The sequence below is a fragment of the Carassius gibelio genome, chromosome A18 (genome assembly GCF_023724105.1).
Source record: "Carassius gibelio isolate Cgi1373 ecotype wild population from Czech Republic chromosome A18, carGib1.2-hapl.c, whole genome shotgun sequence".
Classification (NCBI taxonomy): domain Eukaryota; kingdom Metazoa; phylum Chordata; class Actinopteri; order Cypriniformes; family Cyprinidae; genus Carassius; species Carassius gibelio.
In genome coordinates, this window is record NC_068388.1 from 675,640 (window position 1) to 703,469 (window position 27,830).

General features: G+C 37.2%; 3 protein-coding genes across 5 annotated transcripts; 1 reads left to right on the forward strand and 2 right to left on the reverse strand.

Moving 5' to 3' along the window:
- Positions 1-9,174: 9,174 nt before the first annotated feature.
- LOC127934348 (protein O-GlcNAcase-like) lies at positions 9,175-17,220 on the forward strand. Its single transcript, XM_052531665.1, has 16 exons — positions 9,175-9,394; positions 10,122-10,173; positions 10,256-10,353; positions 12,743-12,873; positions 12,985-13,156; positions 13,266-13,364; positions 13,570-13,842; positions 13,915-14,013; positions 14,779-15,005; positions 15,086-15,263; positions 15,340-15,425; positions 15,511-15,603; positions 15,703-15,761; positions 15,840-15,960; positions 16,029-16,152; positions 16,817-17,220. The coding sequence occupies exons 1-16, from the start codon at positions 9,352-9,354 to the stop codon at positions 16,951-16,953; spliced, it is 1,992 nt and encodes a 663-aa protein (XP_052387625.1). The 5' UTR covers positions 9,175-9,351; the 3' UTR covers positions 16,954-17,220.
- Positions 17,221-17,277: 57 nt separating this feature from the next.
- On the reverse strand, positions 17,278-24,130 carry LOC127934345 (soluble calcium-activated nucleotidase 1). Of its 3 annotated transcripts, none has more exons than XM_052531662.1 (5): positions 23,986-24,130; positions 20,780-21,018; positions 19,626-20,037; positions 18,855-19,058; positions 17,278-18,589 (listed from the first exon to the last, which is right to left on the reverse strand). In XM_052531662.1, the coding sequence occupies exons 2-5, from the start codon at positions 21,002-21,004 to the stop codon at positions 18,219-18,221; spliced, it is 1,212 nt and encodes a 403-aa protein (XP_052387622.1). In that variant the 5' UTR covers positions 21,005-21,018; positions 23,986-24,130; the 3' UTR covers positions 17,278-18,218. The 3 variants fall into 3 exon arrangements, with proteins under 3 accessions (XP_052387622.1, XP_052387621.1, XP_052387620.1); XM_052531661.1 differs by having other exon boundaries at positions 20,780-21,021; XM_052531660.1 differs by lacking the exon at positions 23,986-24,130 and adding an exon at positions 22,330-22,363.
- Positions 24,131-24,537: 407 nt separating this feature from the next.
- On the reverse strand, positions 24,538-26,964 carry LOC127934346 (kynurenine formamidase-like). Its single transcript, XM_052531663.1, has 7 exons — positions 26,827-26,964; positions 26,668-26,740; positions 26,494-26,591; positions 26,245-26,323; positions 25,891-26,026; positions 25,671-25,775; positions 24,538-25,084 (listed from the first exon to the last, which is right to left on the reverse strand). The coding sequence occupies exons 1-7, from the start codon at positions 26,933-26,935 to the stop codon at positions 25,055-25,057; spliced, it is 630 nt and encodes a 209-aa protein (XP_052387623.1). The 5' UTR covers positions 26,936-26,964; the 3' UTR covers positions 24,538-25,054.
- Between the last annotated feature and the right edge of the window lie 866 nt (positions 26,965-27,830).

The window sequence follows — 27,830 nt, forward strand, 5'->3', positions numbered from 1 at the left end:
AAGCAAACATTGGATGAAATACTTAATGTTTTATTAGATTTGAACTATTTTCTATGAATGTTTTTAGCATTAAATGCATCTAAAATATTATTTAGTAGTTTGACATAATCAACAAGCAGATAATTAGATGTGAACAACTGAAAATATAGCTGGACATTATCACAATAATTTTTTTTTTTTTATTCAAATTATTTTGTTATTAAATGCATGCTGTTAAACTACTACAGAAACATGAAAATACTGAGGAAGTTCCTAAGATTAAATCAAATCTGAACTATTTTCTATCAGTGTTTATGTTATTAACTGCATCATGTGAACACTTGTTGATTTCTAGGATAGACATGAGATCTGACAGAAAGCGTGTCTGATGTGTGTGTGTGTGTGTGTGTGTGTGTGTGAGCGGCACACAGCAGGGGTCGAGTCTAAAACGACCTGACCTTTACCCTCAAATCAAGCCACTCCACACACCTCTGACTTCAGCTAGAAGAGCCCCAGATCTGCCGTTTAACAAATCAAACCTGTAGGAACCACGCTCCCTGGAGGAGAAAACCCTCACACGTCTGCAACACAAACCAGCTGTTGGAGCAGCGTCTTGCTAGAGTCAGACGTCCGGAGACGGGCAGCCATGTTTGTGCTCATCTAACCTGTCTGTGTCCCTGCAGAGAAAGCTGGAGCTTACCGGGACACGCACAGCCTCCCACCGACATCTTCTCACATCCCCGTCAGCGGAGCCGAACGCTGGAACAGAGGCGAAGAGATCCTCCTGCTGCTGCTCTCACACACACACACACACACACACAGAGAGAGGTTAAAGAAAGAGCCAGCACAAAGGAATGAGAGCAGAGACGGAGACACACACACACACACACGTGATCTCGGAGCGCTTCTGTACTTCAGTGTGAGTCTCATTTGTGTTTGATCAGTCTCCAGCTCAAAGGCGTGCGGATCACTGTTTATATCACCATTATCAAGCAGAAACCAATTAATCGTCTAGTTCATCGTCACAAAATAACAAAGTACAAGGCATCTATATAGTTTCATCCAATCATACTGTGAAAAAATATATTATAGATATGTCTAAAATACTATTGGGAAAATATATTGCTTCTATTAAGTTACTGTTAGCTATGTATTTATTTATGTATTTTAACTGTATTTCCATGCATTTGCTTTTTTTATAATATTTTTAAATAATTCATTATTTTTTTTATTTGTTACAATTATTTAATTTAATTTGCAATCTTTATTATTTATTTTGTAATTCATTTATTTACTTATCCAAATTTAATTTAGCATATTTATGACTTATTCTTATTATTTATTAGCTTAATTTACTTTATAACTTTAATGTTTATGTTTATATTAATGTCTTTATATTAATGTTTATACAACTTATTTTAATCTTCTTTATTATATAATAATTGATATATTCTTTTATTTAAATATTTTACAAAAAATGTATGTATTTGTTTTATTTCTATCAATTCATAAAAATTATTTATACATTTTTGTTTTTATTCGTTATTTTTTATCTTTTTGCTCTTGATTTTTTTTTGTTTAATTACTTTTTTATTTAATTGTTTTGTAAATGTTTTACACTGTTTTCCTCAAGACTTTTCTCTAAACACTCCCTTGCATCCATGATTTACAGGCATGTCACACTGTTTCCAGCTCTTTACAGCTTCTAAATGATCTAATTTGAATGTTATTTTTAACAGATGACCAAAATATGCTGCTATGAACACTGTGTAAAAATAAAAAATACATCTAATCACCATTATAACCTGTAGATGGCAGCAGAGGAGCACTTACTGCCTTATTAGTCACTCATTCATACTTTTCACTTATACTTTGAAGTTATAAGAATACAATTATAAAATCACTATTATAAAATATCAAATCATCAAGAAAATTAGATTTGGTCAGAGTTTCACTCTTTTTAGAAAAAACACCTTTTCTTCGATGTGTGACTAAATCACATAATAATATAAGACTATAGAAGAATAATGGTACGTTTAATTAGACTACAATATATATCTTTTCCACTTAAAAATGTGATTTTGCTCATGCTTCAGTTAATAAAATACATTTCATAAGCTTCACAACTCAAGCCTAGTTGAGGAAACTAAGCGAAGGACTGCACTGTATTTCAGGTGTGTCTCTAGTAAGATCATTCCTCCGCTGAGGAACAGAGAAACAAACGCTGCTCAAAAGATCCTGAGGATCAGATCTGAGACTCTAAAACATGACTGATGGAGAATCAAGTAAAGCTGAGCTGCTTCAGTCCAGGAAGAGTTCATCTGGAGATATTACTGACCTTATTCTGACCTTACATTATAGAAATGTGTGTGTGTGTGTGTGTGTGTGTGTGTGTGTGTGTGTGTGTGTGTGTGTGTGTGTGTGTGAGAGATCCTGTACCTCTACTGAAGCTGGTTGTCTCTCCTGTGTCTCTGTCAGGTTTCTCTGCGCACACGTTAATCTCTAACAGTGAGTATGAGACTGTTTCCTTTAACACGCGTGTTCTCTCTCTCCCTCTCTCTCTCTCTCCCTCTCTCTCTCCCTCTCTCTCTCTCTCTCTCTCTCTCTCTCTCTCTCTCTCTCTCTCCTCTCTCTCTCTCTGATCTGGGATCGGATGATTGCACCTCCACACATGATGGAGCAGCTTTTAGCGCTGGTGTTCTGCTGCCAACGGCTGATGGGGTGTCAGGTTAAAGGTCAGGGGTCCTGTGTGTTGACTGAGGCTTTCTGCGGAACAACACACACACACATTTGAACAACTTTAAAAGATGATTTTCTCAATATTTAGATGTTTTTGCTCCCTCTGATTCCAGATTTTAAAATAGTTGTGTCTCAGACAGATATTGTCCTCCGAACAAACCACACATCACTGGAGAGATCATATATTCAGCTTGACTTTTGACCCGTGTGACTGGTTTTGTGCTCCAGGGTCACATATATTGACCCTATATATGAGTATATATTACATATATTAGTTTATTATATATCACCTATATTAGATGAATAAACGTTAAACAATACACTAGTTGAAGGAAATGTAAAGTGTGTGTGTGTGTGTGTGTGTGTTTTCTCTCTTCTAGGTTTCATTAGAGAGGTTTTTTAGGTCTCCTGCCAAATTCTGAGAGGCCACTGAAACGGGAAACGAGGGAAGAGGAAGAGAGAGAGAGAGAGAGAGAGAGAGAAAGAGAGAGAGAGAGAGAGAGAGAGAGAGAGAGAGAGAGAGAGAGAGAGAGGAATTAACAGCAGAACATGTGGAAATAATGCTCTTATTAAAACTTTTCTAGTTCTTTGAGAAGAGTTTAATGTGATGTACTATCTACTTTATCTATTTGTATGACCAATAGCTTCCCTATTTTGTCTAAATAAATTAAAAATAAAACAATAAAAAACAAAATCAAATGTTTTAAAATCTACACATGTAATTTAGGCATTATAATGATAAAAATGTATATTCATAAAGATAACATTTAACAGAGCTATTAATTTATTAGTGATTTTATAAGATAATATAATGTAAAAATGGAAGAGATGAACGTTTGATATCCAGTATTCGCTAATATATATTTAATATTGACCTTTAGCAATACATAATGAAAGAAATCACAATTAAAAAAACTTTTTTTTTTTGTAAAATTGACATTACAATTATTGTTTTTGTTAATACTTTGAATTAGATTTTATTTTAATATATTCGGTTTTCATTATAAATTATATAAACGAAATAAAAAAATGTTTATTTTGTGGTAAAATAAAAAATGGAGTTATCTGTTTTTGCAAACAAACTCTTCATATATAAAATTAAATAAATTGTTACTATATAGTTAAGAAAATTTAAATAATTATAGTCTGGGTATATACAATTTAATATATTTTTTTATACATTTTAGATTATATAATTTTAGTTATTTAGTACTTAAAATTAGAAATAAATTTGACATTTTATAGCATATTTTTGTCAATGTTTGTTTCAAAAATGTTTTTTGAAAACATTTTGCTTCTGAAAACCAATGGGAATTATGTAAACAACTGTATTATTGAAATGCAGAATCGAATAAATATTTGATTTAAACAAAATCTACATTTTGCGTAAAACCGAATTTCTGATAGAAAGTTTTAAAATTCATACTCTATTTTCTTGTAATTATTTTTATTGAAACTATTAATTAAAAATAATAAAATACATTTCGTTAATGTTATATTCATTTGTTACTCCTGTAAAAATGTGAAATTCAAATGTACGAAGCTTTCAGTATTTAACCCTTTCCTGTAGTTACTACGATATTTTTACTGTCGTTACTATGATAACGTTTTCTAAGGGCAGTATGATGGCGTTTTAAAGTGCAAACATAATTGTAATTACCGGGTAAAATAATTTTAATTCTATTAAGCAATGTCATTTTTAACAGACTGTATTCAGTAAAGTGCTGTGCTGTAGTTACAGGAAATATGACTTAAATTCACAGATTATAGGACTGTTGTAATTCCTTATCATGATGACTTTATATCTTTGAATTCACTGGAATATAAAGGTCAGAGTTTAAATCAGACGTTGTTTTCAAGGTCAAAAACATCGGTTTCCATAATGACTTTCGAACCAAATGGCCTTCGCTTCACCAGCTTCCCAAGCCGAAGCTGGATCCACACACATCTAGGGCTGCAACTAACGATTATTTTGATAATCGATTAATCGGTTTATGTACTTATATTTTAGTTTTTTCCATTTTTTCCCCAAGTAAATTATTAATAAAGGGTCTTTATCATTCAGCATAGATTTTTAAGAGATTTTAACCATTTTGCATTGTCATATCCTCATCAAAAATATACCTGGAGTTGTTTTATTATGTTAGTAATCCTTTGTCGAACTCTTCTCCAATCAAAACACTGACCCATACTCTAGCAAAATTCACAAGGAGATTTCAAATATTGTTTTCACCATGGCAGTCCTTAGAGCTCCTAAAGTAGTTTAACATCCCAAACAAAGCTTAAGGAATCTTTGAGAACATATTTTCACGAAGTATAAGGATAAAACAGAATTGCAGTGCATTGTATTTTATTATTTACTGGGAAAAAGCTTTATAGCTTATGCTGTGAAATTGTAAACAATCCTTCGAAAAAAAGTGCCAATGGCATGAAACCTGAATGGAACTCACAATTTAAAGTAAAATCCATCAGAAGGTTGTCCAGAAAAAAAAAATTGGGACACACACAAAAAACCTGCTGTGTGAAAAAGAGCAGTGAATACTTAGAAAAGAAGTGCATTTTAAATATACTCAAACATTTACCTCTCTCATTCAGTCATAATTAGGCTGCAAGTCTGAATTATGAACTGGTAAACGACAAACTGATCACATAACATGTTTGTAAAGCTTTAAATGTTAACTGTTAAAAGGCAATGTTATCAGCTTTTACGACTAAACATTTGCAAACAACCTTGTACTGGAGAATCTGCACAAATAAAATTCTTAGGGGCCGTTCACATATCGCACCTAAAAACGCGTGGAAAACGCTAGTCGCGCCGCTTTCTCCTTCTTTCCAAAGCGCTCGGGCAGAAGCGCCCCTGAGGCGTCTGCCTTTGCTAAGTAACTATGACGTGCTCTCTCCATGACGTGCCCTCTCCATGAAGACCCGGAAATTTCAGCAAAGGATAAATGGATGCGGTGTGGACCATGGCATCGCACCGCGTGCGTGTCGCGACCGCGTCGCTTCCATTATGAGAGTGCATACTGCGCGCCTACATAGGAAATAACGAACTTGAGCACGCAAAAGACACGATATGTGAACGGCCCCTTAAACAGTTCAGTAGTGCAGAGTTTACAGGTTACTCTTCATTTTGAAGGCTCAAAGTAAAGTACTCCCACTTCCCGCTGAATGCTGCAGAGACGCTGTTCGGGAAGCACGTGACATAAAACGAGGCCAGCTATTGGCTATTCGCTACTTCACCTGCTGTACTGGCTGAGTAAAACCTCCGGTGGCTCATTACTGCCACACTTTGGTCACCGCAGATTTGAAATATGCACGAAATGAGCCGCTTATGGCAAATAAAATTTATTTAGCGACGAATCGATTACTAAATTAGTTGACAACTATTGTAATAATCGATTTTAATCGATTAAATCGATTCGTTGTTTCAGCTCTACACACATCTCCATCGCAGCCGCTGGGAATCTCTCGTCTCTCTCGGAAAGATGCAAGGACAGCTGTAGGTCTTTGCATTGACCCTCCAAACCCGGTTTTAGTGCCCTTGAAACCCACACGACAGCCCATAATCTCAGCCTCAGAACCAGACGCTGGTGTTTCTTGTGAAGAGGTTCGAGTCTCTGAGGACGAACCCGAAGCTTCAGGAAGGAGACGGAAGCAGACGACGTGTGGAGCAATCGGTGAGCAGAACGTTCGTCTCGTTCGGAAACATATAGATATAAGTTTAAATACAATATTTTGTTTCGGCTGGTTGCCAAAGCTTAATCAAGTTGGACTGGGTTTTCATTTAGTTTTATTTGATGTAATAAAACAACTATAACCATAACTGAAATAAAAAAGTAATAATAACTAAACAGATTTTTTTTTAAATAACAGAAACTAATACAAATTATATAAATATTATTTTTTTTAATAAAAACTAAATAGACTCAAATATAAAACATATAAAGTAAATTATTTTTAAAGGTTTAGCTAAAATGAAAAACAAATATAAAAATTGGAATAATTTTATATAATTATATATATACACACTTTAATAAAAATGCAACCAAATAAAAATGACAAGGAACATAATAAAGAAAATGTAAAAGAATATGAATAGTTACTAAATAACACTATCTGCTTGATGTAGTAAAATAACTAAATAAAACGGAAATAATTTTTTTTTTTTTTTTAAATAACAGAAACTAATAAAAATGGGGGAAAATATATAAATATAAAAAACAATTAATTTAAAATATTAAGAAAAACTATCAGAAACTAAATAGACTCAAATAAAATAAAATAATATAAAATAATACTCTTTAAAGGTTTAGATAAAATTAAATTTAAATATAAAAACAATGTTTCTAGAATAATAATAGATAAAAAAAATATATGTATATATATATGTGTGTGTGTGTGTTTAAAAACTAAACAAAAGCTACATGCAAACATTGTATTAAAAAAATTATATATATATATGTATATATTAAACTTACAAAAACAACAAGATTACTCAAACTTAAAAATTAAAATGGGAGGGGGGTGGAATTCAAATGATTTCTGTAAAAAGTACAGTAGTATATTCGTGATCCTAAAATGAAAGTGTGAAAGAGTCTCATGCAGTGTGTGTTTGCAGGGATTGAAGCGGCTGATCTGACCCGTCTTCTGGAGCAGTTCGGGACTCAAGGTAAATGATCAATACAGGTTCGTTTATGATCGCGTGTAATTATCCAGACACTATCAGCTCATTTACATCAGATCAGATAAGAACAGGTGCTTTATCAGCACTCAATCATTTCAGTCCATAAAAGCTTATCTTGCCTCAGATTTAATTGATTTGTCTCCTCGGGACAGAAGAGGATGTTGTCACAGATTTAATGCAGTCAGAGACCAACACGGTCCCAGTGTTAATAAAGCAGAAAAATATTACAATACTAATATTTCTTATTTGATCTATTTAGTAATTAGTTTTTATTTACTAGTAGTAATAATAAGAAATATATTATTTTATAGCTATATTGTATTTTTTGCCTTAAAAATAGCCTTTGATGGCGACATGGCATTAAATAAAAATCTATATATATATATACATATAACAAAAATCAAAAATTTTATTAGAAAAATCACAATTTTTTTTTCACCAATCCTGGAGCCCTACTGTTAATGCTTTGCGTAATGTATTCTAAACATCAGGATGTTTCGGTTTGGCATTTATTTCTTATTCTGTTCTTTAGATTCCAATCGAGATGTGGCTCCAGCATCCAGTCGAAGTTCGACTTCGACACGCTGCTGAAACAAGCTCAGAGAGGACGGAAGATGAGATCTTCATGAATCAGACGCTGATTTCACCACTGACCAATTTAGCTGGTTCACATTCTGGGTTAAGTCCAAGTGAAGCTCTATCTGGGAATAATGGTGATATAAATCCACGTAACATTAGACAATCACATGCTGCACAGAAGAGCTGCGCTTGAACTTGATCTGGAAAAGCTGTTTTGTTGTTGTTTATTGTTCTGTTGGACTTCACTAAACTGGCTTTGCTTTCAGCTCTCTATTACTTGACACTTAAAACCCTACTTTTTCCTCATTAAGTGTTGTACATAAGAATGAAATGGCATGAAAGGATGAAATCATCATTATGAAAGCAAATATAACATGCAAATATATTTATATATGAAAACACATTCCCTTTGTTTATAACTGAATAAAAAGGTTTATGTGCTAATGAATGGTTTATGTTCTGTTACACTGAACTCAAAACACTGTAAATTTAATCATGTATTATATATGTCAAAATAAAAGATGTTAGAACAAACGTAATAATTAAAACATTTGACAGAATGGGTTGTAATTCTAATATGTGTAGTGTTTGTGGTTAGTGGGTGGTGTTAATATTAATGTTTGGATTGTCTAGTTCCACAATAATCACCAAATGTGAAGTGAATAGAAAAGTTATTGCAGATTAATCATCAGAGAATTCATCGAATATCCGCAGATCGTACTCACGGATCGTTTTCCCGCCTAAAACGATGTCACGTGACGGAGGGCGACGTCATTAAGCAACTGAAAAACTTGTAGATTAATTACCATTTAAAACGATATTCCACCAAAAACATGTCTAGCTTGAAAGATTATTTGGAAGAAATGAAGAATCAACGACTTTCTTAATGATTATTGGTTTGTTATTGTAGAAGTTCGTCACGTTTGGCAAACCAATGTTTAAGTTCCTTTATGTTCACTTCAGCGTTATTTTCAAACATTTCAAAGGCACATTTGACAACTGTTCATGCAATTATAATATAGTTTGAAATGTAGTGACTTTTGTTAACATTCAGATAGTTTAATCGTAGATTTACCTTAAACAGCTGTAGAGTTGACGGTTTGACGAGCAGAAATTGGGCGGAGCCACGCGCAGAAAGTGGGCGGGGTTTATTTGACAGCTGTTGAAGCGCGCATGCGCGACGGGGTGACCACGAGTTCAATAAGGAAGCAGAGAGATCATAAACATGAACATTATTTTAAAAGCGGTGTCAGTTCAGTGTCGGCAGATGCACAGACCTCGGTTCAGATCCATTCAAGAGCACAGAGAGCGATCATCTACATGCTCGTGACAATCCCCTGATCTTTAGATCTGCTGCAAAACCAGGAATCATGTCCAAGATATCCAAGATGTTCCTCAGTGGAGTCGTCGAGGGTGAGTGGGTCACCAAAAACATATGATTTAACATAAAATAATGTAATATAATATGATCATTCTTCAAATATAACGATACAATAAACTATTCATGTTAATGCGTTTATAATGTGATACTTTTATTTAGAAATTAAATATACAATAAAAATATTTGCATTGTTTTTACTTAGTATTTTTTATATTTTGCAGTAAAATATTACACGTTTTTTTGTACTCATTTAGTAATTGATTTATTTTAAGCAGCAGTATAATATTTTTAATAATTATTATTATTATTATTAATTTAATTTTACTTTCTAGTAAGATTAGTACAATAATAATAATTTATTTATTATTTTTTGTTTTTATTTTGTAGCCATAGCAGGAAATTATTATAATTTTGTTTCCATTGCAATATTAATATTATTGCATAAATGTAGACAAATCATGCAGCCCCAAAAGTGCAGCATATCTGAATTTTAATTCACAACCACAATTTTTATATTGTTTTCATTAGTATTTTAGTGATATGATCATACTAATAATAATGCATAGAGTGTACCACTTATATTATTATAAATGCAGGACATCTGAAAGGTGTGTGTATATAATAAACAAGATATACAATTTGTAGAATATTTCATATTATGTATTACAATAAATACACAAGAGTGTATTGCTGTGTTGTTGTTGTAAGTTGTGTTTGTGAAGGGTCACAGCTGTATGAAGTGATCTTTGTGTGCTGCAGGGTTTTATGGGAGGCCGTGGACTATGAGCCAGAGGAAAGAGCTCTTCAGGAGGTGAACGAACCGCTCTTATCACATGCCATCAGCTCTTATCAGCTCATTTATCTCACTTCTTCTCTGTGTGTTCGTGTTAAAGAGAGCAGAAATGGGGCTTGAACGCATATCTGTACGCCCCAAAAGATGATTACAAACACCGGATGTACTGGAGGGATCTGTATTCACTGGAGGAAGCAGGTGACGATAAGTGAAGCTGCACACTCATGCATTCAGCAGACACTATTATCCAGAACGACCTCCACATGCTATTTAAGTGTATCTTCAATAATAATTACCGTATTTTCCAGACTGTAAGTTGCACTTTTTTTCATAGTTTGGCTGGTCCTGCGACTTATAGTCAGGTGCGACTTATTTATTAAAATTAATTTGACATGAACCAAGAGAAATGAACCAACAGAAAACATTACCGTCTCCAGCCGCTAGAGGGCGCTCTGTGCTGCTCAGTTCTCCTGTAGTCTACACTGAAGACATAGAGCGCCATCTAGCGGCTGGAGACGGTAATGTTTTCTCTTGGTTCTTGGTTCTAAATAAATGCGACTTATATGTATTTTTCCTCATCATGACGTATTTTTTGACAGATGCGACTTATACTCAGGTGCGACTTATAGTCCGAAAAATACGGTAATATTTTTGAAATACATTTTAGATTGAAAGGTTAAGACTTTTTAAAATTAAAAATAATGTAAAAGTTGAAAAACAATTATCCATCCATCCATCCATCATCTTCCGCTTATCCGGGGCCGGGTCGCGGGGGCAACAGTCTAAGCAGAGACGCCCAGACTTCCCTCTCCCTAGCCACTTCCTCCAGCTCTTCCGGGGGGGATACCGAGGTGTTCCCAGGCCAGCGGGGAGACATAGTCCCTCCAGCGTGTCCTAGGTCTTCCCCGGGGCCTCCTCCCGGTGAGACGTGCCTGGAACACCTCCCTGGGAAGGCGTCCAGGAGGCATCCGAAATAGATGCCCGAGCCACCTCAGCTGGCTCCTCTCGATGTGGAGGAGCAGCGGCTCTACTCTGATCTCCTCCCGAGTGACCGAGCTTCTCACCCTATCTCTAAGGGAGTGCCCAGCAACCCGACGGAGAAAGCTCATTTCGGCCGCCTGTATCCGGGATCTTGTCCTTTCGGTCATGACCCACAGCACATGACCATAGGTGAGAGTAGGAACATAGATTGACCGGTAAATCGAGAGCTTTGCCTTACAGCTCAGCTCCTTCTTCACCACGACAGACCGGTACAGCGACCGCATTACTGCAGAAACTGCACCGATCCGTCTGTCAATCTCCCGCTCCATCCTTCCCTCACTCGTGAACAAGACTCCAAGATACCTGAACTCCTCCACTTGAGGCAGGAACTCTCCACCAACCTGAAGTGGGCAATCCACCCTTTTCCGACTGAGAACCATGGCCTCGGACTTGGAGGTGCTGATTCTCATCCCAGCCGATTCACACTCGGCTGCAAACCGTCCCAATGCACACTGAAGGTCCTGGTCTGAGGATGCCAACACGACAACATCATCCGCAAAAATGAACTGAACTGACACCTTATCGTGGTGGAGAGGTTTGAGTACCCGAATGATCCTGGGAGCTATGTTGTCTGGGGCTATACGCTCCTGGTAGGGTCTCCCAAGGCAAACAGGTCCTTGGTGACGGGCCAGACTAAGAACAGTTCATAAAACCCCTTATGGCAGAATTAAAATCAAGGACCGTGACGTCGCCCGGCATGGCGCAGCCGGGGCCCCACCCTGGAGCCAGGCCCGGGGTTGGGGCCCGTATGCGAGCGCCTGGTGGCCGGGCCTTCCCCCATGGCGTCCGGCCGGGCTTAGCCCGAAGGAGTGACGTGGGGCCGCCCTCCTGTGGGCTCACCACCTGCAGGAGGGAGCGTAAGGGGCCGGTGCATAGAGGATCGGGCGACAGTCGAAGGCGAGACCCCCGACGACCCGATCTCTGGACACGGAAAAACAATTATAAATATTTTTAATATGATAATTTCTTTATTAAAATTTATGCATTTGAATATAATATAATTGGATATAATGCAAAATTTATTTTTGGCTTGTAGAGGAGGGGAGAACATGCTATTTAAGCATATCTTAAATAATAATTTATATATTTTTTAATTATTTTTATATTGAAATGTTAAGAAATAACTTTATTAAATTTAATGACAAAGTTTAAACACAATTATATATTTTTTATTTGTTTAATGGCATAATGTATTTTTTTTAAATGAGTCTATTTTAATATAATATAATTGGATATAATGCAAAATTATTTTTGGGCTCATAGAGGTGGGGAAAAAACATGCTATTTAAGCATCTCTTCAATAGTAATTAATATATTTTTTTTTACATTTTTATTTTAAAATGTAAAAAAAAAATATTTTTTTTTTAAATAATGTAAAAGTAAAAAATATATATTTTTGTTTAATAATTGAATGTATGCATTTAAATATAATATAATTTTTAATAAGTTTTTAAACATTGCATTTCAATGAGTAGTGTATTTGATTTCTAGTTGTAATGTAAAAGCGAGTCGTTTCTGAAGATGAGGTGTTGGTTGTGTCTTCCAGAGCAGCTGATGACGCTGATCTCCGCCGCTCGGGAGCGTAACGTGGAGTTCATCTATGCCATCTCTCCAGGGCTGGACATCACCTTCTCCAACCCTAAAGAGCTGACGGCGCTCAAGAGGAAGCTCAGCCAGGTGCGCACCGCTGGAAACAATCACATCTCTATCACATTACTAATAAAGACAGAGACAGTAGATCACTCATGTAAAGCATCTGTGTGATCATGTATTGTGGACTGCGTGCAGGTGTGTGGCTTCGGCTGCCGGTCGTTCGCGCTGCTGTTTGACGACATTGAGACGGAGATGTGTCCGGCTGATAAAGAGGCGTTCAGCTCGTTCGCTGAAGCTCAGGTGTCCGTCACTAACCAGGTGTTTCTGCACCTGGACGAGCCGCACACCTTCCTCTTCTGCCCCACAGGTAAACACAGCCGTCTCAAAATAACCACCAGCATTCTCAGTGTTGAGCGTTTCTTCAATGCACAATAAAATACTCTGGTGTCATTATTTCTGTAATCTGGTTTGTGTAGATTACTGCGCTGCGTTCTGCACTCCTAGCGTGCCGCTGTCTGCGTATCTGAACACGGTCGGAGAGAAACTCAATGCTGGGATCGACATCCTCTGGACAGGTAGCATCACTAACATTCATGCATTTGGCAGAAGCTTTTATCTGAAGTGACTTGCATTGCATTCAGAGTCTGCGTTTGATCAGTGCATGCATTCCCTGCGAATCAAACCCATGAGCTGGATGCATCACTAGTGCATGAATGCATCGTAATGGAAGTGGCATGAAGGCAGTTTTTCGACATGCAGAACATGCTTGTGTCCCGTCAGGGCCGAAGGTGGTGTCCCAGGACATCAGTGTGGCGTCTATAGAGGAGGTGTCCGCTGTCCTGAGGAGACCGCCGGTCATCTGGGACAACATCCACGCTAACGACTACGACCCGCAGAGAATGTTCCTGGGACCCTTCAAGAACCGGCCCACCGAGCTCATCCCTAAACTCAGAGGGGTCCTCACCAACCCCAACTGTGAATTTGAGCTTAACTTCGTGGCTGTTCACACGCTGGCCACCTGGTGCAGCTCGGGACACAGAGACGTCTCTATGGGTAAAGATCGCTTCTGTTCACACCGCTTCGTTTGCATCATTTATTAATGTCTGTGATGTCATCGCTGCACAGATGGAGACGATCAGGGCTCGGACTACAACCCCCATGAGGCTTTGCGGCTGGCGCTCTCTGATTGGCTGGTTGAGTTGGGCCGATCAGATCAACCTGATGGTAAATACATTTTTAAAAGGCCGTCAAAACATTTCATTACTTGATATTGATAAATATGTCAAATATCAATTTCAGTTTAACTTCTCATTTAAATACACTGAAATACTAAAATAAACAAAAAATGAAAACTACATAGACATTTTTTTTAAAACCTACTAAAAAATTACTAAAATAAAAAAACAGAAAATATTAAAATAATATGAACAAAAGATTAATAATAAGATTATATACACAGCTCATATTTCACCCTTAATTCAAAGAAAAATGTATGTTTTTCTTATAAAAAGCCTATTTTTAGGATTTTTATGCAAATTAAGCATTGTAAGAAATTCTCATTACTATAAAGGAAACGAATTATTTTTTTCAATATATTTTATTTAAAAAAATCTGATACTGTGATTTGCTGAATTAAAAAAAAAACATTGAATCAGTGTTATTTAATATCATTCATATAGTTTTTGTTATTGTTTTGAATTATATTAATAAAAAAATCAGTTTTCATTAAAATTTCAGTTAATTCTTTTGTGTTTTTATTATTATTAATTATTCTTTTATCTAGTTTTAATTATTCGAGTACTTCAAATGACACGTAAATGACAAATATAGTAAGTTAAAGTTCTAGTTTTATTCTATTGAACGTTTTTATGGTTTTAGATAATAGATAAGACCCTGTAGAATCAAAAAACACCTGCTTAATTGGCATTAATAGTAATGTTGGAATCCCAATCACTCGTGATTATTCCAGCGGTGTGTCCCTGTGTTCAGGTGCAGGAGCGGGCCGCTCTAAACGCCAGGCGTCTGACGAGGAGCCGATGCAGACGGAGGGATACGCTCCAGGACCCGGAGACAACCCTCTGTACACCGCTGAGCCGCTGACGCTGGACGACCTGACGCTGCTGTCCGAGCTCTTCTATCTGCCGTACGAACACGGAGCCACGGCCGTCCTCATGCTGCAGGAGCTGCACTGGCTGCGCAGAGAGGATTCAGAGCGGGTCAGGGTCACTGCATGCACTGTGAGTTGTTTTGGATATAATGCGTTGATGTAAATGTACCTGTGGCTGGATCTCCGCAGGATAAGGAGGAATGGCGGCGGAGAGCGGAGAAGTTTGACGATATGTGCAGCGCTGTGGTGCGGATGTTCAACAGACTGTCCAACGTTCCCAACCGGATCGTCCTGTACGACCTCTACAACTACATCTGTGACATCAAGAGCGGCGTCACCATGGCCAAAGCCTTCGTCAAGACCCTGGGTGAGAGACTCGAGACGCTCGTCCTCAGAGATCACCCTCATCATGATAACACAGCCCTCGTGTGTTTGTGTTGCAGGAGGTCAGACGCCTCACCCCGCGCTCGCTCTGACCGATGACCCCGAGCCCTGGGGCTTCAGAGGAGGCCTGTCCGGAGAGCTCCAGGTCCTCACCTCATTTATTATATATGAGTGTTATTGTTTTAGCTGTGTGGTGTTAGCAAGGTGCTTCTGTTTGTGTTGATGTTTAGAGGATGCTGCCGTCTCACGGGATCCGTGACCTGTTCCGCAGTCCTCCGTCCACACGCGTGTACACCATACGACCCTGCACCCCTAGAGACCAGGTGACACGCTCTTAAAGAGACAGTACACCTCTAAACCAGCAGCTACTCGCCTTCCTCTCTTTAACATGTTCCATTTCTGTGGTGATGATTGTTGTCCAGAAGATCTTTAAGGAGATGCAGATCGAGACGCAGCAGAAGGTGGAGCTGGTCGGTGACCGGTGAGAGGAATACACTAGTTAGTTTAGTTAAGTTAGTCACCGAGCACTTAATCAAACTGGTTTCTGTGTCTGCGTCAGGCTGGTGGAGGGTCACGTCACGCCGTCGCAGAACTGCAGTCTGATCCTCGACGACGCGGCTGGAGTTTGTGGTTATGCCTTCGCCCTCAGCGATGCCAAGACAGCCATGACTAAAGCTCAGGTACAGAAACAAACTCAAGTGTTAAAACCTCAGAAATGTCTTGATCTGACCCTTTGTGTTCCCTCCAGTATCCAGAGACGATGCTGCAGGATTTCCCATCAGTCATGGCCGTTCAGATCCACTCCAGAGTTCCTGATCACAGCACGGCCAAACGGCTGATTGAACAGATGCTGTCAGCGCTGAGAGACAGCGGTGAGTTTAACAACACTCTCCACCAATCAGAGCGCTGCACTGACATCAGCAGCGTTACATTACTCACCAGTCTCACCGCACTCTCAACAGTTGATCGTAGAACTGCACGATTAATCGCTAAAAGATCACGATATAGATTTAGACATATAATTTCTAAATGACAACGATTCACATGTTTCTGAAAAAACTGAGAGAGCAAGAGAGAGCAGTTACCGTGTTTAGGTAAGAAACAGCTTCACAAGTATTATTTCTGTTTTATTGTCTTTAATGTCATCACAGAAATACTGGGATGAAAGTTTATAAACACTGTGATCAAAATAGAGCAAATCACCTTTTTAAAGAAACTGGCTTATATTGTCTCACCACTAGATGGCGACAAGTTACCTTTTAAAAATATTTATTGACTCCTTCATTCAAGAGATTTGTTCAAAAACGCTGATTCATCCAGTAATGAAGCAAGTATTAATGAGTGAGTCATTGAATCATTCACTCATCGATATAAAAAATGGGTTATTATATTTTAAATAATAATTGTAAAATTGTAAATAGACTGCAGTAATTCATATATTTTTCTCACTTTATTTTGTTTAGTTTAGTATCGTGATCTCTATTTGTTACACACACAAAAAAATTTATTCTCAAGTTGTTCATTTTATGGTAACAGGGTCTAAAGGAGTTTTCAGTGAGTTCAGATCCAACGACCGACGAATGTTCGACTTCCTGAAGACACTGGATGTGTTTCAGGTGCTGAAAGTCGACGGGCTTCCGACCAACCTGATCATCATGGGAACTAAACTCTGACAATCTGATGCTTTATAACGCATTCTGTGATTTAAATACATGACTTAGTCCTTACTTTAGTGTAAAATCTGTTTAAAACACAAAACATAAATTAACCCAGGCACAAAAAATAAAAAAAAGTCTGAAATTAATAATAAATCTTTATTTGCATATTCATTTTAAATGTATTTTAATTCAATCACATAAATCGAAGGAATATTAAACATATCCAGTGTAGGTTATACACTAAAAAACATGAAAATCAAATAAAAATAACATAATAAAGTATGTTTTGAGGTGTTGTAGTTTTTAAAAGAAAGGCATTTTTTTTCTAAACAATTACTGAAACAATTACTGGAATTATTCTCATTAGTGCATTTCTCAAACACATTTATTCATTATGCAGGTTTTTTCAGAATTGTGTTTATTCAGACGCAGAACAGTGTCAGATACACTGTTTTCTTACATACAGAAAAATATACTGTTTTAGGTTTTAAACCTGCAGAAACCCTGACATGTTCGATTAGAGGTTTCCTCTATTATTGCATCTGTTTCCCGTTGCTTCAGTCCCCTGAGCGTTTCTCTGCGTCTCGTCCCACATCGAGGACGTACGTCTGCATACTAGAGCTGAGAAAATAGATCGACGGATCACGAATCGAGAAGTTAGTCGATTCTGAGATTATTGCGAGTCTTTCTCGAGTCGATTCTGAGCGTAGTTTTGAACAGTAGATGGCGCTGCAAGCTTCAGAAACAAAAACATAAAAGCATTGTGAGCTGAGGTGAAATTAGGAGAGTAGAGCGCCATCTGCTGTTAAAAACTAAGCTCAGAAGCAATTCTGCATCGATTTGTGACCCTGAACCACAAAACCAGTCATAAGGGTCTGAATAAATAATCTGTCATTGATGTGTGGTTTGTTCGGAGGACAATATTTGTCCGAGACACAACTATTAGAAAATCTGGAATCTGATGGTTCCAAAAAAATCTAAATATTGAGAAAATCATCTTTAAAGTTGTTCAAATTAAGTTCTTAGCCATGCATATTACTAATCAAACATGAAGTTTAATATATTTACGGTAGGAAGTTTACTAAATATCATCATGAAACATGATCTTTACTTAATATCCTAATGATTTTTGGCATAAAAGAGAAATGTATAATTGTGCTTTTGTGCTCCAGGGTCACATTTATCGTCGCAGCTCTCCTGCACACAGCACACATCTCTGAAAATGTACTGGCTGCCGTTTCTTTGCTAATGAGTGACGGATGCCTGCTGTTGAGGTCTGTCTAGATGAACTCTAGTCCTTCATATTTGAGGTCTCCGATCTTGGTGTCGGGCAGCAGGATTCGTCCGTCCAGCGTGAAGGCCGTGATGTACGTGGCGGTTCGGCCCGCGTCCTCCTCTGATTTGATCGCCAGTATGATCTGGTCGTCTGTGTCTGGGATGAATCTGAAGGAGGAGAAGCCGAGCGTGGGTTTGAGCGTCCCGATGTGTGAGGCTGAGATCTCACTGAAGTCCGGCGAGCAGCTCAGGATCAGGTTTGTGCCTCGGCGCTCGTCTGCCGCTTCCTCGTAGCGTTCGGAGCTCGCTCGGCGCGGGAGGAAGAACCAGCGCTGGAGACGCTCGCTCCACACGGCCGACTCGTGGATCAGATAACCTGAGACAGACACAGATAATGTTCATCTGAACAACTTTAAAGATGATTTCCTCAATATTTAGATTTTTTTTGCTCCCTCAGATTCCAGATTTTCTAATAGTTGTATCTCAGACAGATATTGTACTCCGAACAAACCACACATCACTGGAGAGATCATTTATTAAGTAAGTGTAAGTCGGCCGCTGGATGTGATCATGATCAGGTGTGTGTGTGTGTGTGTGTGTGTGTGTGTGTGTGTGTGTGTGTGTGTGTGTGTGTGACTCACCTGGTGGTTTGATGTCTGCTGCTTTCTTGAGCGCGTTATACCGCGGTACCCAGTTCTCGTGCTCCACGTCACCATGAAAACCGACCACCTTCACCCACTCGGGGTTATTATTGACGAACTCTCCGGTGATGGTCGTCCACTCTTTCCCGAGACCACCGACATACAGATGCTCGTCCTTCACCGCCAGCCACTCCGCCTTAAAACCTGCCGCCACAGGTCAGAGGTCACAGAAATAGATAAACAAAGGGTCAAAATGTGGTACTTTTGAGCATGTAGTAAAACAAAATAGCAAATTTGACGCATTTCTTTATTAAACAGGAAGTTGGATGAGACATATTAAAAAATACAGTACAAGGATGATTACGTTTGTTTGTTTTTAAGAGAATGCGCCTCCGATCTACATAAATGTGTTTGTTCACTCAATCATTCGTGATCCAGCCTCATCTACAGATGCTTCTTTGTAAATCACGAATCGTCTTTACTAACAATGTGTTAATTAGCGAGTTTCACGAAGAATGCTGCTGAAGTAAACAGTCTCTCAGAGAGCAGCTGGGAAGAGAGGGGCGGAGTCAGCAGAGCTCATTAACATTTAAAGGAACATGCACTGAAACGGGGTCACTGGGAACACAGCTGTTTTTGACGGGGTAAAAAGGGTGTTGTTTTACACTACCATTTAGACTTTTTATTAAGACCCTAACGAATCATATTAACTTGTGGATGATGGGCATCTGATGGCTCCTTTAAGAAACGAAACACACAAGCCGTATTTACCTTTAGACACGGAGCCGTCTCCGTCCGGCAGGATGACCCAAGGCACGGCGCGGTTGCCCTCTATCCGGTACACCACACCCGTACGGTCGTCCACGCTGAATAGGTGCCCGTTAAACGCCACCAGCTCGGACAGCTCCATCCCGCGGCCCTTCTCCGACAGATGACTCTCCAGAACCACCGTCTCCGGATCCCACTCCACGGACACACGGTCCCCGCTGTCGGACACCAGCAGGTGTCCTCGTTTCAGGAAGCTGAACCACGTGTTGTCCTTCTGGCTGCGTGAGTTCGTGTCCAGGTCTGCTATGACTCCGATCCGGTACCGGATCCCGCCGGCCGTGTGTTCCGGAGGACTGAGCGGATACGTGTCGTTATAACGCGAGTCCAGAGATTCAGCCGCGGTCAACACACCTGACTACAGACGGACAAAATAAACAATTCCATTATTATAACTACAGATACTGCTGGTCAAATACAGTATATCGCCAAAAGTATTGGCACCCCCTTCTAATGAATCTCCACGAGTACAAATCATAACGTTTAAGCATATAATGATATTCTAGGATATATTACAATATTTTTACAGCAACATTTTGGACAAGAGCCTGTTTTTATTCTAACAATGCCTCTGTGTATAAAGCAAGGTCAAAAGTAAATGATTGGTTGAGTCCGTGTGGAAGAACTTGACTGGTCTGCTGTGACTTTAAATGCACATCTTGAGTCAAAAACTCATTAGCAAACAGCACTGATTTGTATATATATATATATATATAAATACAGTCATTTTAGAGAAATTATGTTTCCATCTTTGTTGACACAGTTTTGGAAGTTCTACCAATACTTTTGTCCATATAGTGTATGTACAAGTCACTGGTGTTTGCTAATGAGTTTTTGGCTCAAGGTCTGCATTTAAAGTCACAGCAGACCATTCAAGGTCTTTAACACTGACTCAATCACGTTTTAGAGAATATAAGGTAAGAAAAAAAAATCCCCCACTGGCTTTCAAAGCTGCTACACAGTAATGACTTTCTACTTAAAGGACATTGATAGAAATGTAGTGGAGTGAAAAGGAAGCTTGTCTTCCAAATGTAGAGAAGTTAAAGTCACAAGTTTCCAGACAAGATATTGTATTTAAGTGTAAAACTCAAGTGGTCTACCTCTGCGCCTGACACGTCTCGGCTGGTTCTCCACGAGCGCTGACTCCTAACTTTGCTGTCAGTGGAGCTGGATGAGGATTGGTGCAGGTACATGAGGATGGCCAAAGCCAGGACGGTCACCACCGTGATGGCTCTCCATCGGAAGCGGAAACGTGGGTCGGAGATGGAGCTGGTGATGGAGGAGAACATGGAGACACCACGAATGGAAACCCGCATGGAGTGCATTGGGTCACCGCTCTCTGCTGACATGGAAAAGAGAGGAATCAAGAAGATGATGTGAATAAAACATCTCTTGGACTTTTTGATTTCAAATAAACGGCCAAACAATGCATGCACGTCCATGAAATAATGACAATCAGGTGCACAGCCAATCCTTTCTGACTTTTCCCCATGCAGCAAAGCATTCGGCATCTCCCAGACGTGCACAAAACAACAACATCCCATCCGTCCCGAGAGAGCTCAGTGCTAAACACGGCTGTTTATCAACCTGCCTTCATTAACACGCTTCATTAGGAAATCACAGGCCACTCGGCTCCTCATCTCAGCAACAAACACTCATTAACACTTGCTTTTACACAAAGCCACTATTTTCACTAGCAGTGTCAGATCGTTCGGACAGCATTGTGTGTAAACTACTCAGTATTCATTAAATTCAATAATTAAGCGTCCTAAGAAATTAGAATTAATTCACATTAGAAATTCTGTCATCCTTTAACCCTTTAGTAACACATACCTGCTACATTATATTATACCAGATCAGATACTAATAGTCTATTTGATTAATTTATTTAGTAATAATAATAATATCTTATGCATATCTCATATTAAGATTTTTTTTAAATAAAGAAATGCAATTACATACATTTTAATTGTATATTTTCTCTCTCATGATTTAATAAACAAATGTGGAGAAAACAGGAAACGCTGAATCATTCTTAAGATAGAAACACATCTGAAAGACACTACACACACATTCATGTCAAAATAACCTTCATAAAATATGATTTTAAAATAGTACACAAAACAGATAAAATGCATATGAAATTATTATGCCAAACATAATTTATAAAAATAAAAAAATAAAAAACCAAAGTATTTTCACTGCTTGTGTCAAACTTTTGACTACGATAAAAAACAAAAAACATTTAAACGCTAAAATAAATACAAAATAATTAGTAATTCATTCAATACTCAAAAAATAAAATAAAATAAATATTTTTTTTTAACAATTCATGAAATCAACATTTAAAACAAAACAGATATAATTTATTCTCAGTTTTTAACCAACACTTATCAACACTTATTTTAACCAACACAAATCAAAAGTTACTTAAAACTATAACAACAAAAACACAGAACAGTTTTTATATTACTAGACCACAAACTTCTGGACCACATTAAAGTAAAAAAATACATACTCAGAGTGTATTATTTCACAACTTAATTTAGCTTCCTAAAAAACAGCAATGAGCTCACATTAGATCCGTGTTCATCACAGACATTCAACTAAACATGTCCTTCTCAATATAATAAATGTGAATAACACAGACCTTTCTTCCTGGCCCTCATGTGTGGTGTTTGTCTCCTTCATTCAGAGCGAGTGTGTGTGTGTGTGTGTGTGTGTGTGTTTTATCATCAGTTTCTATCATCATCTTCTGAGATCACGGAGCCACACCACAATGACGAGGCACATACTGAACCCTCACTAACCTCCAGACATTAACTCTTCATAACAACACATTATTCTCCGAAGCCGTAACACCCTCGGAAATGTGAAAGCAGACATTAGGGGTTTATTAGCGTTCAAGACCAACCTGCAGATTAAAGACTAATAATGAACTCTTACGACTGTTTCTGTGTGTTTCTCTCTCTTGAAGAAGAAGAAGAAAAGCTGATTTGTTTAGTAAATGATTGCAAACGAGACTGAACATGCAGATCTCGTTCTTTCTGATCCATTCAAATAAGAGACTGGGAAGAAACATACTAGTAAAACTATAATATTCGGATAATACTGCTTTATATACTCTATTATACTCAGTATCAGTAGCTGTTAATATTTCTTATGAACAAACAAATGAACTATATTAGTGTAGCAATTATTTATTTAATTATTCTAGTATAATCAGAATTATATACTGATATATTAATTTATTAACAATTTAGTTATATGACATTTATATGCATGTATGTTATTTGTGTTATAATATATATTTTTCATTTAAAATAAAATTTTACATATAATAGTATTAATATTGGTATAATTATATGATTATTATGTATTATATATATATATATATATATATATATATATATATATATATATATATATAAATGTGTGTGTGTGTACTTTATTATTAATTTATATAATACATATAGTTCATATATATGCTATAGAATTTTTATTTGAAATATATTCATGTTTTAACATTATTAAACAAATCATTAAATGTAGTTATATTTCTGTCTATTAATTAAACTTGCTAACTGATGATTATTTCATATTGCTGTAATGTTTGATCACGCTCTTAGTGAAAGTTATCATAAAGCGTTGCTAACAATTTCCTTTGGGACTGTAAATCTCGCAACTCCTGATGCATGTGTTCATACTATTAATAATAAGTTAATAACTAGTAACTTAAACTGCGAGTCAGCGTCAACATGTGCTACTGTTTGTGACTCGGAGCATCTCTGTGTTAATGCCGCAGTGGGAGAGAGTTCAAACAAAGCCGCTTTAAAACCACCATCATCATCATCATCATGCAAGTTTAACCATGTTTAACAGCCGGAAGTGTCCCGGTCTGCGCATGCGCGGAAACTCTTTATTTACACGATTTCACTCACAAACACAGAGCATAATCTCATCACAAATATCTATTATAGAGGATTTTATCCTTCTTAATATTTGTCCCTTCTCGATGTATTATTATTAATACATAAATACAGAGCTTTACGATATAAACCTCGAATCAATACGACTTTTACACAGTTATAAACGAAAACTTATGAGCGTTTAGACCATTGTACTTTTTTTTTTTGCTATTAGTGAGTTAGCCGATTATATATATTGATTTTCATGGAAAATTTCATTTTAATAACAAACACTTAAACTGAAGTAACTCTGAATAACCGGATTTAACCCTTTATGCGGCTGAAGACGAAACGCTCTGAATTTCCAGAATGTTCTTCAAATTAAATCATATACTTACTGTATTTCACAGTCAGATTTGGAAATTTAATCTCGGTGTGTAAAGGCTGTGTTTCATCGCCGCTCCATCCCGGTTCTGGCACCGTTTCCTCAGTCGTTCTCACCGAAACGAACCGCCGGCTGCCAACACACCGGTAACGCGACGCCTTTTGAATATTAATTACGCAACGCTACGTCCATTTCACTGATTGGCTGAAAGTTGACGTCGGGCAGCGAGCTCTAAGTTAGCCGGCCAATCAAAGAATCACAGTGCGACTTCGGTTTTAAATATTAATTAGGTTACGCAACTCGAAATCTCGCCAAGAAGAAACTGCACGGCAGCGTAACCTAATTAATATTCATGAGCTATTTAAGTAATTTTGGATGCAGTGCGTCATAATATAATCCTAAAATGTTTCTAAGAAGAGTACAATGAGTACAAAAGTGGGTTTGTCTTGAGTAAATGTCTTGAATAATATCGGACCTCCAATACAGAGACCGTGTTGTTTTTATAAACAATATCTCCATTCTCTAACTGTGACATGAACAACCAACATTAATCACAACGAATGGGTTCATTTTTGTCTTTTCAGCATTTTATTAAACTGGAAACACTTCAAAACACACACAAACACCATATTCATACACAGTTTCCTTGCTTAAAATGTGAATAGCAGTGGTTTTCGATTTGACTAGCAAACAATAACAAACCAAACATGTCTGACCAGGGCAAGAACGGGTTAAACCGGGTCGTCCAGAAGAGAAATCTGTGCCCATTCAATAAAACCTACAACAAATAGATCCGTGCAACTTAATGCAAAGCGAGAGTTGTTTCCAGTGCCATCAATCAAAACAAATCATTTAAATGTTAAATATTTGTATTATTTATTTATGAGCAACAACTGATTCATGGCACATCTGAGAGCCACTTTCATTTAAAACACATTTAAATAACGATTTAGACCCATTTACAATCATTTTCTCCCAGCAGAAACTCTCAATTATAATGTAAAACATGTAATACTGGCGTCTGATTGGACAAAGAGTGAGGTCTCATTGAGCGCAGTGCATTCTGGGTAATCGGACGATCATCAACTCTTCCCCATCATCTTCAGTAGGAGCTTTAGAAGATATGAAACGGTGATTAGTAACATTTATTAGGCAGCACGATTCATCAAAATAAACCTGAAATTACAATACAGCTTAGTGCAAACTGCACATTTTAATTTACAAAAGCTGCAATTTAATTAAATAAATACATGCACTGCGTTGTGTTCATTTACACGCCAACGGCTCATAATCAGCTCATTTTTCCAAACTTGTCATATATTGTCAAATATTGTTTTGTTTATTTCTATTTATTTATTATTAGTAGTAATAATAATAATATATAGTTGCATATTTAAATACTAAATGCGCTATTATAAATGCATAGTTAAATATTATTATTATTATTATTATTATTATCATTATTAAGTAATGATAATATACTGTTATTAATAATACTAATAATAACAATTTATTATGCACACGTTTCTAATAATGCACATGTGCAGCCCTTCAAACAAGCACACCAATCAAAAGCTTTAAAAAAATGCATTTTGAAACACAATCCCAATTTATCAGTAAATCAATAAAGCAAGTAAGTACATAAAATTAGGCATTTGTTATTTGCTCAGTCATGCAGGCCTCACATGACCCGCTGACCTTTGTAAGATGGTAATCTTCATCGACGAGTTGCTCTATAATGTTGAAGTGATCCGTGTTGGGAACGTCTTCAAAAGAGACTTTAAGACCGGCAGATTGCAAAGCCTAGAACACAACACAAACAACATCAGCCTCGACGAAATATAAAACTAAAATAACAGAATATAGTGTCTGATGATGTGGATAATGTCATGATTTCTGTGGAGCATTCCACACTTACTTTGAAATATTCCTCCGACTGCTTGCGAAACTCGGGCGAGTCGTTCTGCGCGACAGCGACGATGATGTCACAGGAAGCGGACGAGCGCTTGAGCTGTGGCAGGAAGTGACTAGGGCTGTTCCTCAACGCCACTTCCCTGAAACACAAACTCACACTGTATCACTGAGCTCCCTAATTTAGTTTAAACAACCCATAGCAGCATGTTTAACACACAAGACTGTGGACCAATGAGATTCCACAGTGGGCGGAGCTTCACTGCATGATGTCACTGCAGCTTGTTAGAACACGTTTTCTGATCTTTAAGAATAAAAGCAGCATCTTTTCAAAGAGTTTGCATTAAGACGAGGCTCTCACTCGGTCATCTTCAGCGGCTCGTTCACGTAGGTGGACAGAATGGGCTGCAGGTCGTAAACGCCGCTGACGAGAAACGCACCTAGGAACGTTTAAAAGAGAATAAATCAACATATTCACACTTAACGAGGGCTAAATAGATAGAAAGATGCACGAACAAATCTTGACTGCATCAGAATAACTACAGTAATTCTATAATTTCACATGTCAGGCTTTACGGGGTTAATTCTAAGAGTTTTAATGGAGATATACCTTTGATTTGAGGTGATATGTTGTACTGTGTCCAGTCGGTGGACAGAACCATCGCTGCCAGATGAGCTCCAGCCGAATGTCCACACAGATAAAGACCACTGCAGAACCACAGAGAGACAGCATGAACACACAGGTATCCCATCAGCCACCTCACCTGAGACAGACACACCTCACCTGATGTGTGAGTACTGCTGGATGACGGACACCAGGCTCCTGCGCACCTGTGACACCATCAGATCCATGTCCCCTAAACACACCGACATCAATACACACACACACACACACACACTCGCAGGGACTGACATTACCCATCATCCTCTCTGAGAGCCGTACCTTCAGGAGCGATGCTGTAACCCACGGCGACCACGACCACACCCCTCTGGACCAATGGCACGGCTAGAAACCCCGACTCGTTCTTACTGTAACCATATAGAGGTCTCATTACAGAGTATCAATTTCTTTTATTTGTTCATTTTCTGCCTTCATTCTAGTAATTTTATTAATTATTTTTATTTATTTATTAATTTTTTTTATTTCCCTTTCACTTTTAGTTATTTTATGTGGTACTTTAAATTAAACTAAACAAAATGAGAAAAGGACGTTTATTAATCTTTTATGTTTTAGTCGTTTATTTTTGTCCATACATTTTTGTATGTATTTTTGCATTCATTCTAGGTGTTTTTTTTAGTCTATATAGATTTTAGTTTTAGTTATTTTAGTACTTTGAGTGAAAATGAGAAATATTGAAATGTTGCAAGCTGAAATAAAAATAGATTGTTTTATTTCATTGTATTTTTTTTTAATTTGCAGTTAAAAATCTATTTAATTTTAAGCTTATTAGTTATTTAATTTCTGGTATATTTTGTTGTATGTTTTCCTCTTCTTTTTTAATGTCTATATAATTTAATATAATATAATATATTTAATATATTTTAATATAATATTTAAAAATTTTATAATTTTAAATTTAAATTAGTTGAAGTAAAAATTACCTTAGGTTTTATTTAGGTTATAAATAATTTATTTTAGTTTTAAGAAAAATATGTTTTTTTTCTTTTCATTTTAGTTTATTCATTACTTATTATTTGTCATTTTTGTTGTTTTATGTATGTCTATATAGTTTTTTTATTTAATTTTTATCCTATTCATTATTCTATTAACTATCACATATATGTTACAGCTGTAAGTTAGATTAAAGAAAAGCTTTACAGTGTTTAATAAGCCTTATGAACAAGCACAGCAAACGTGAGCATTAAATAAATAAATAGCGTTTTAATTCACGATCTCAGCTCTGGTTCTCTAGGCTTTGTGCTGATTATTATATTACACAACCATCA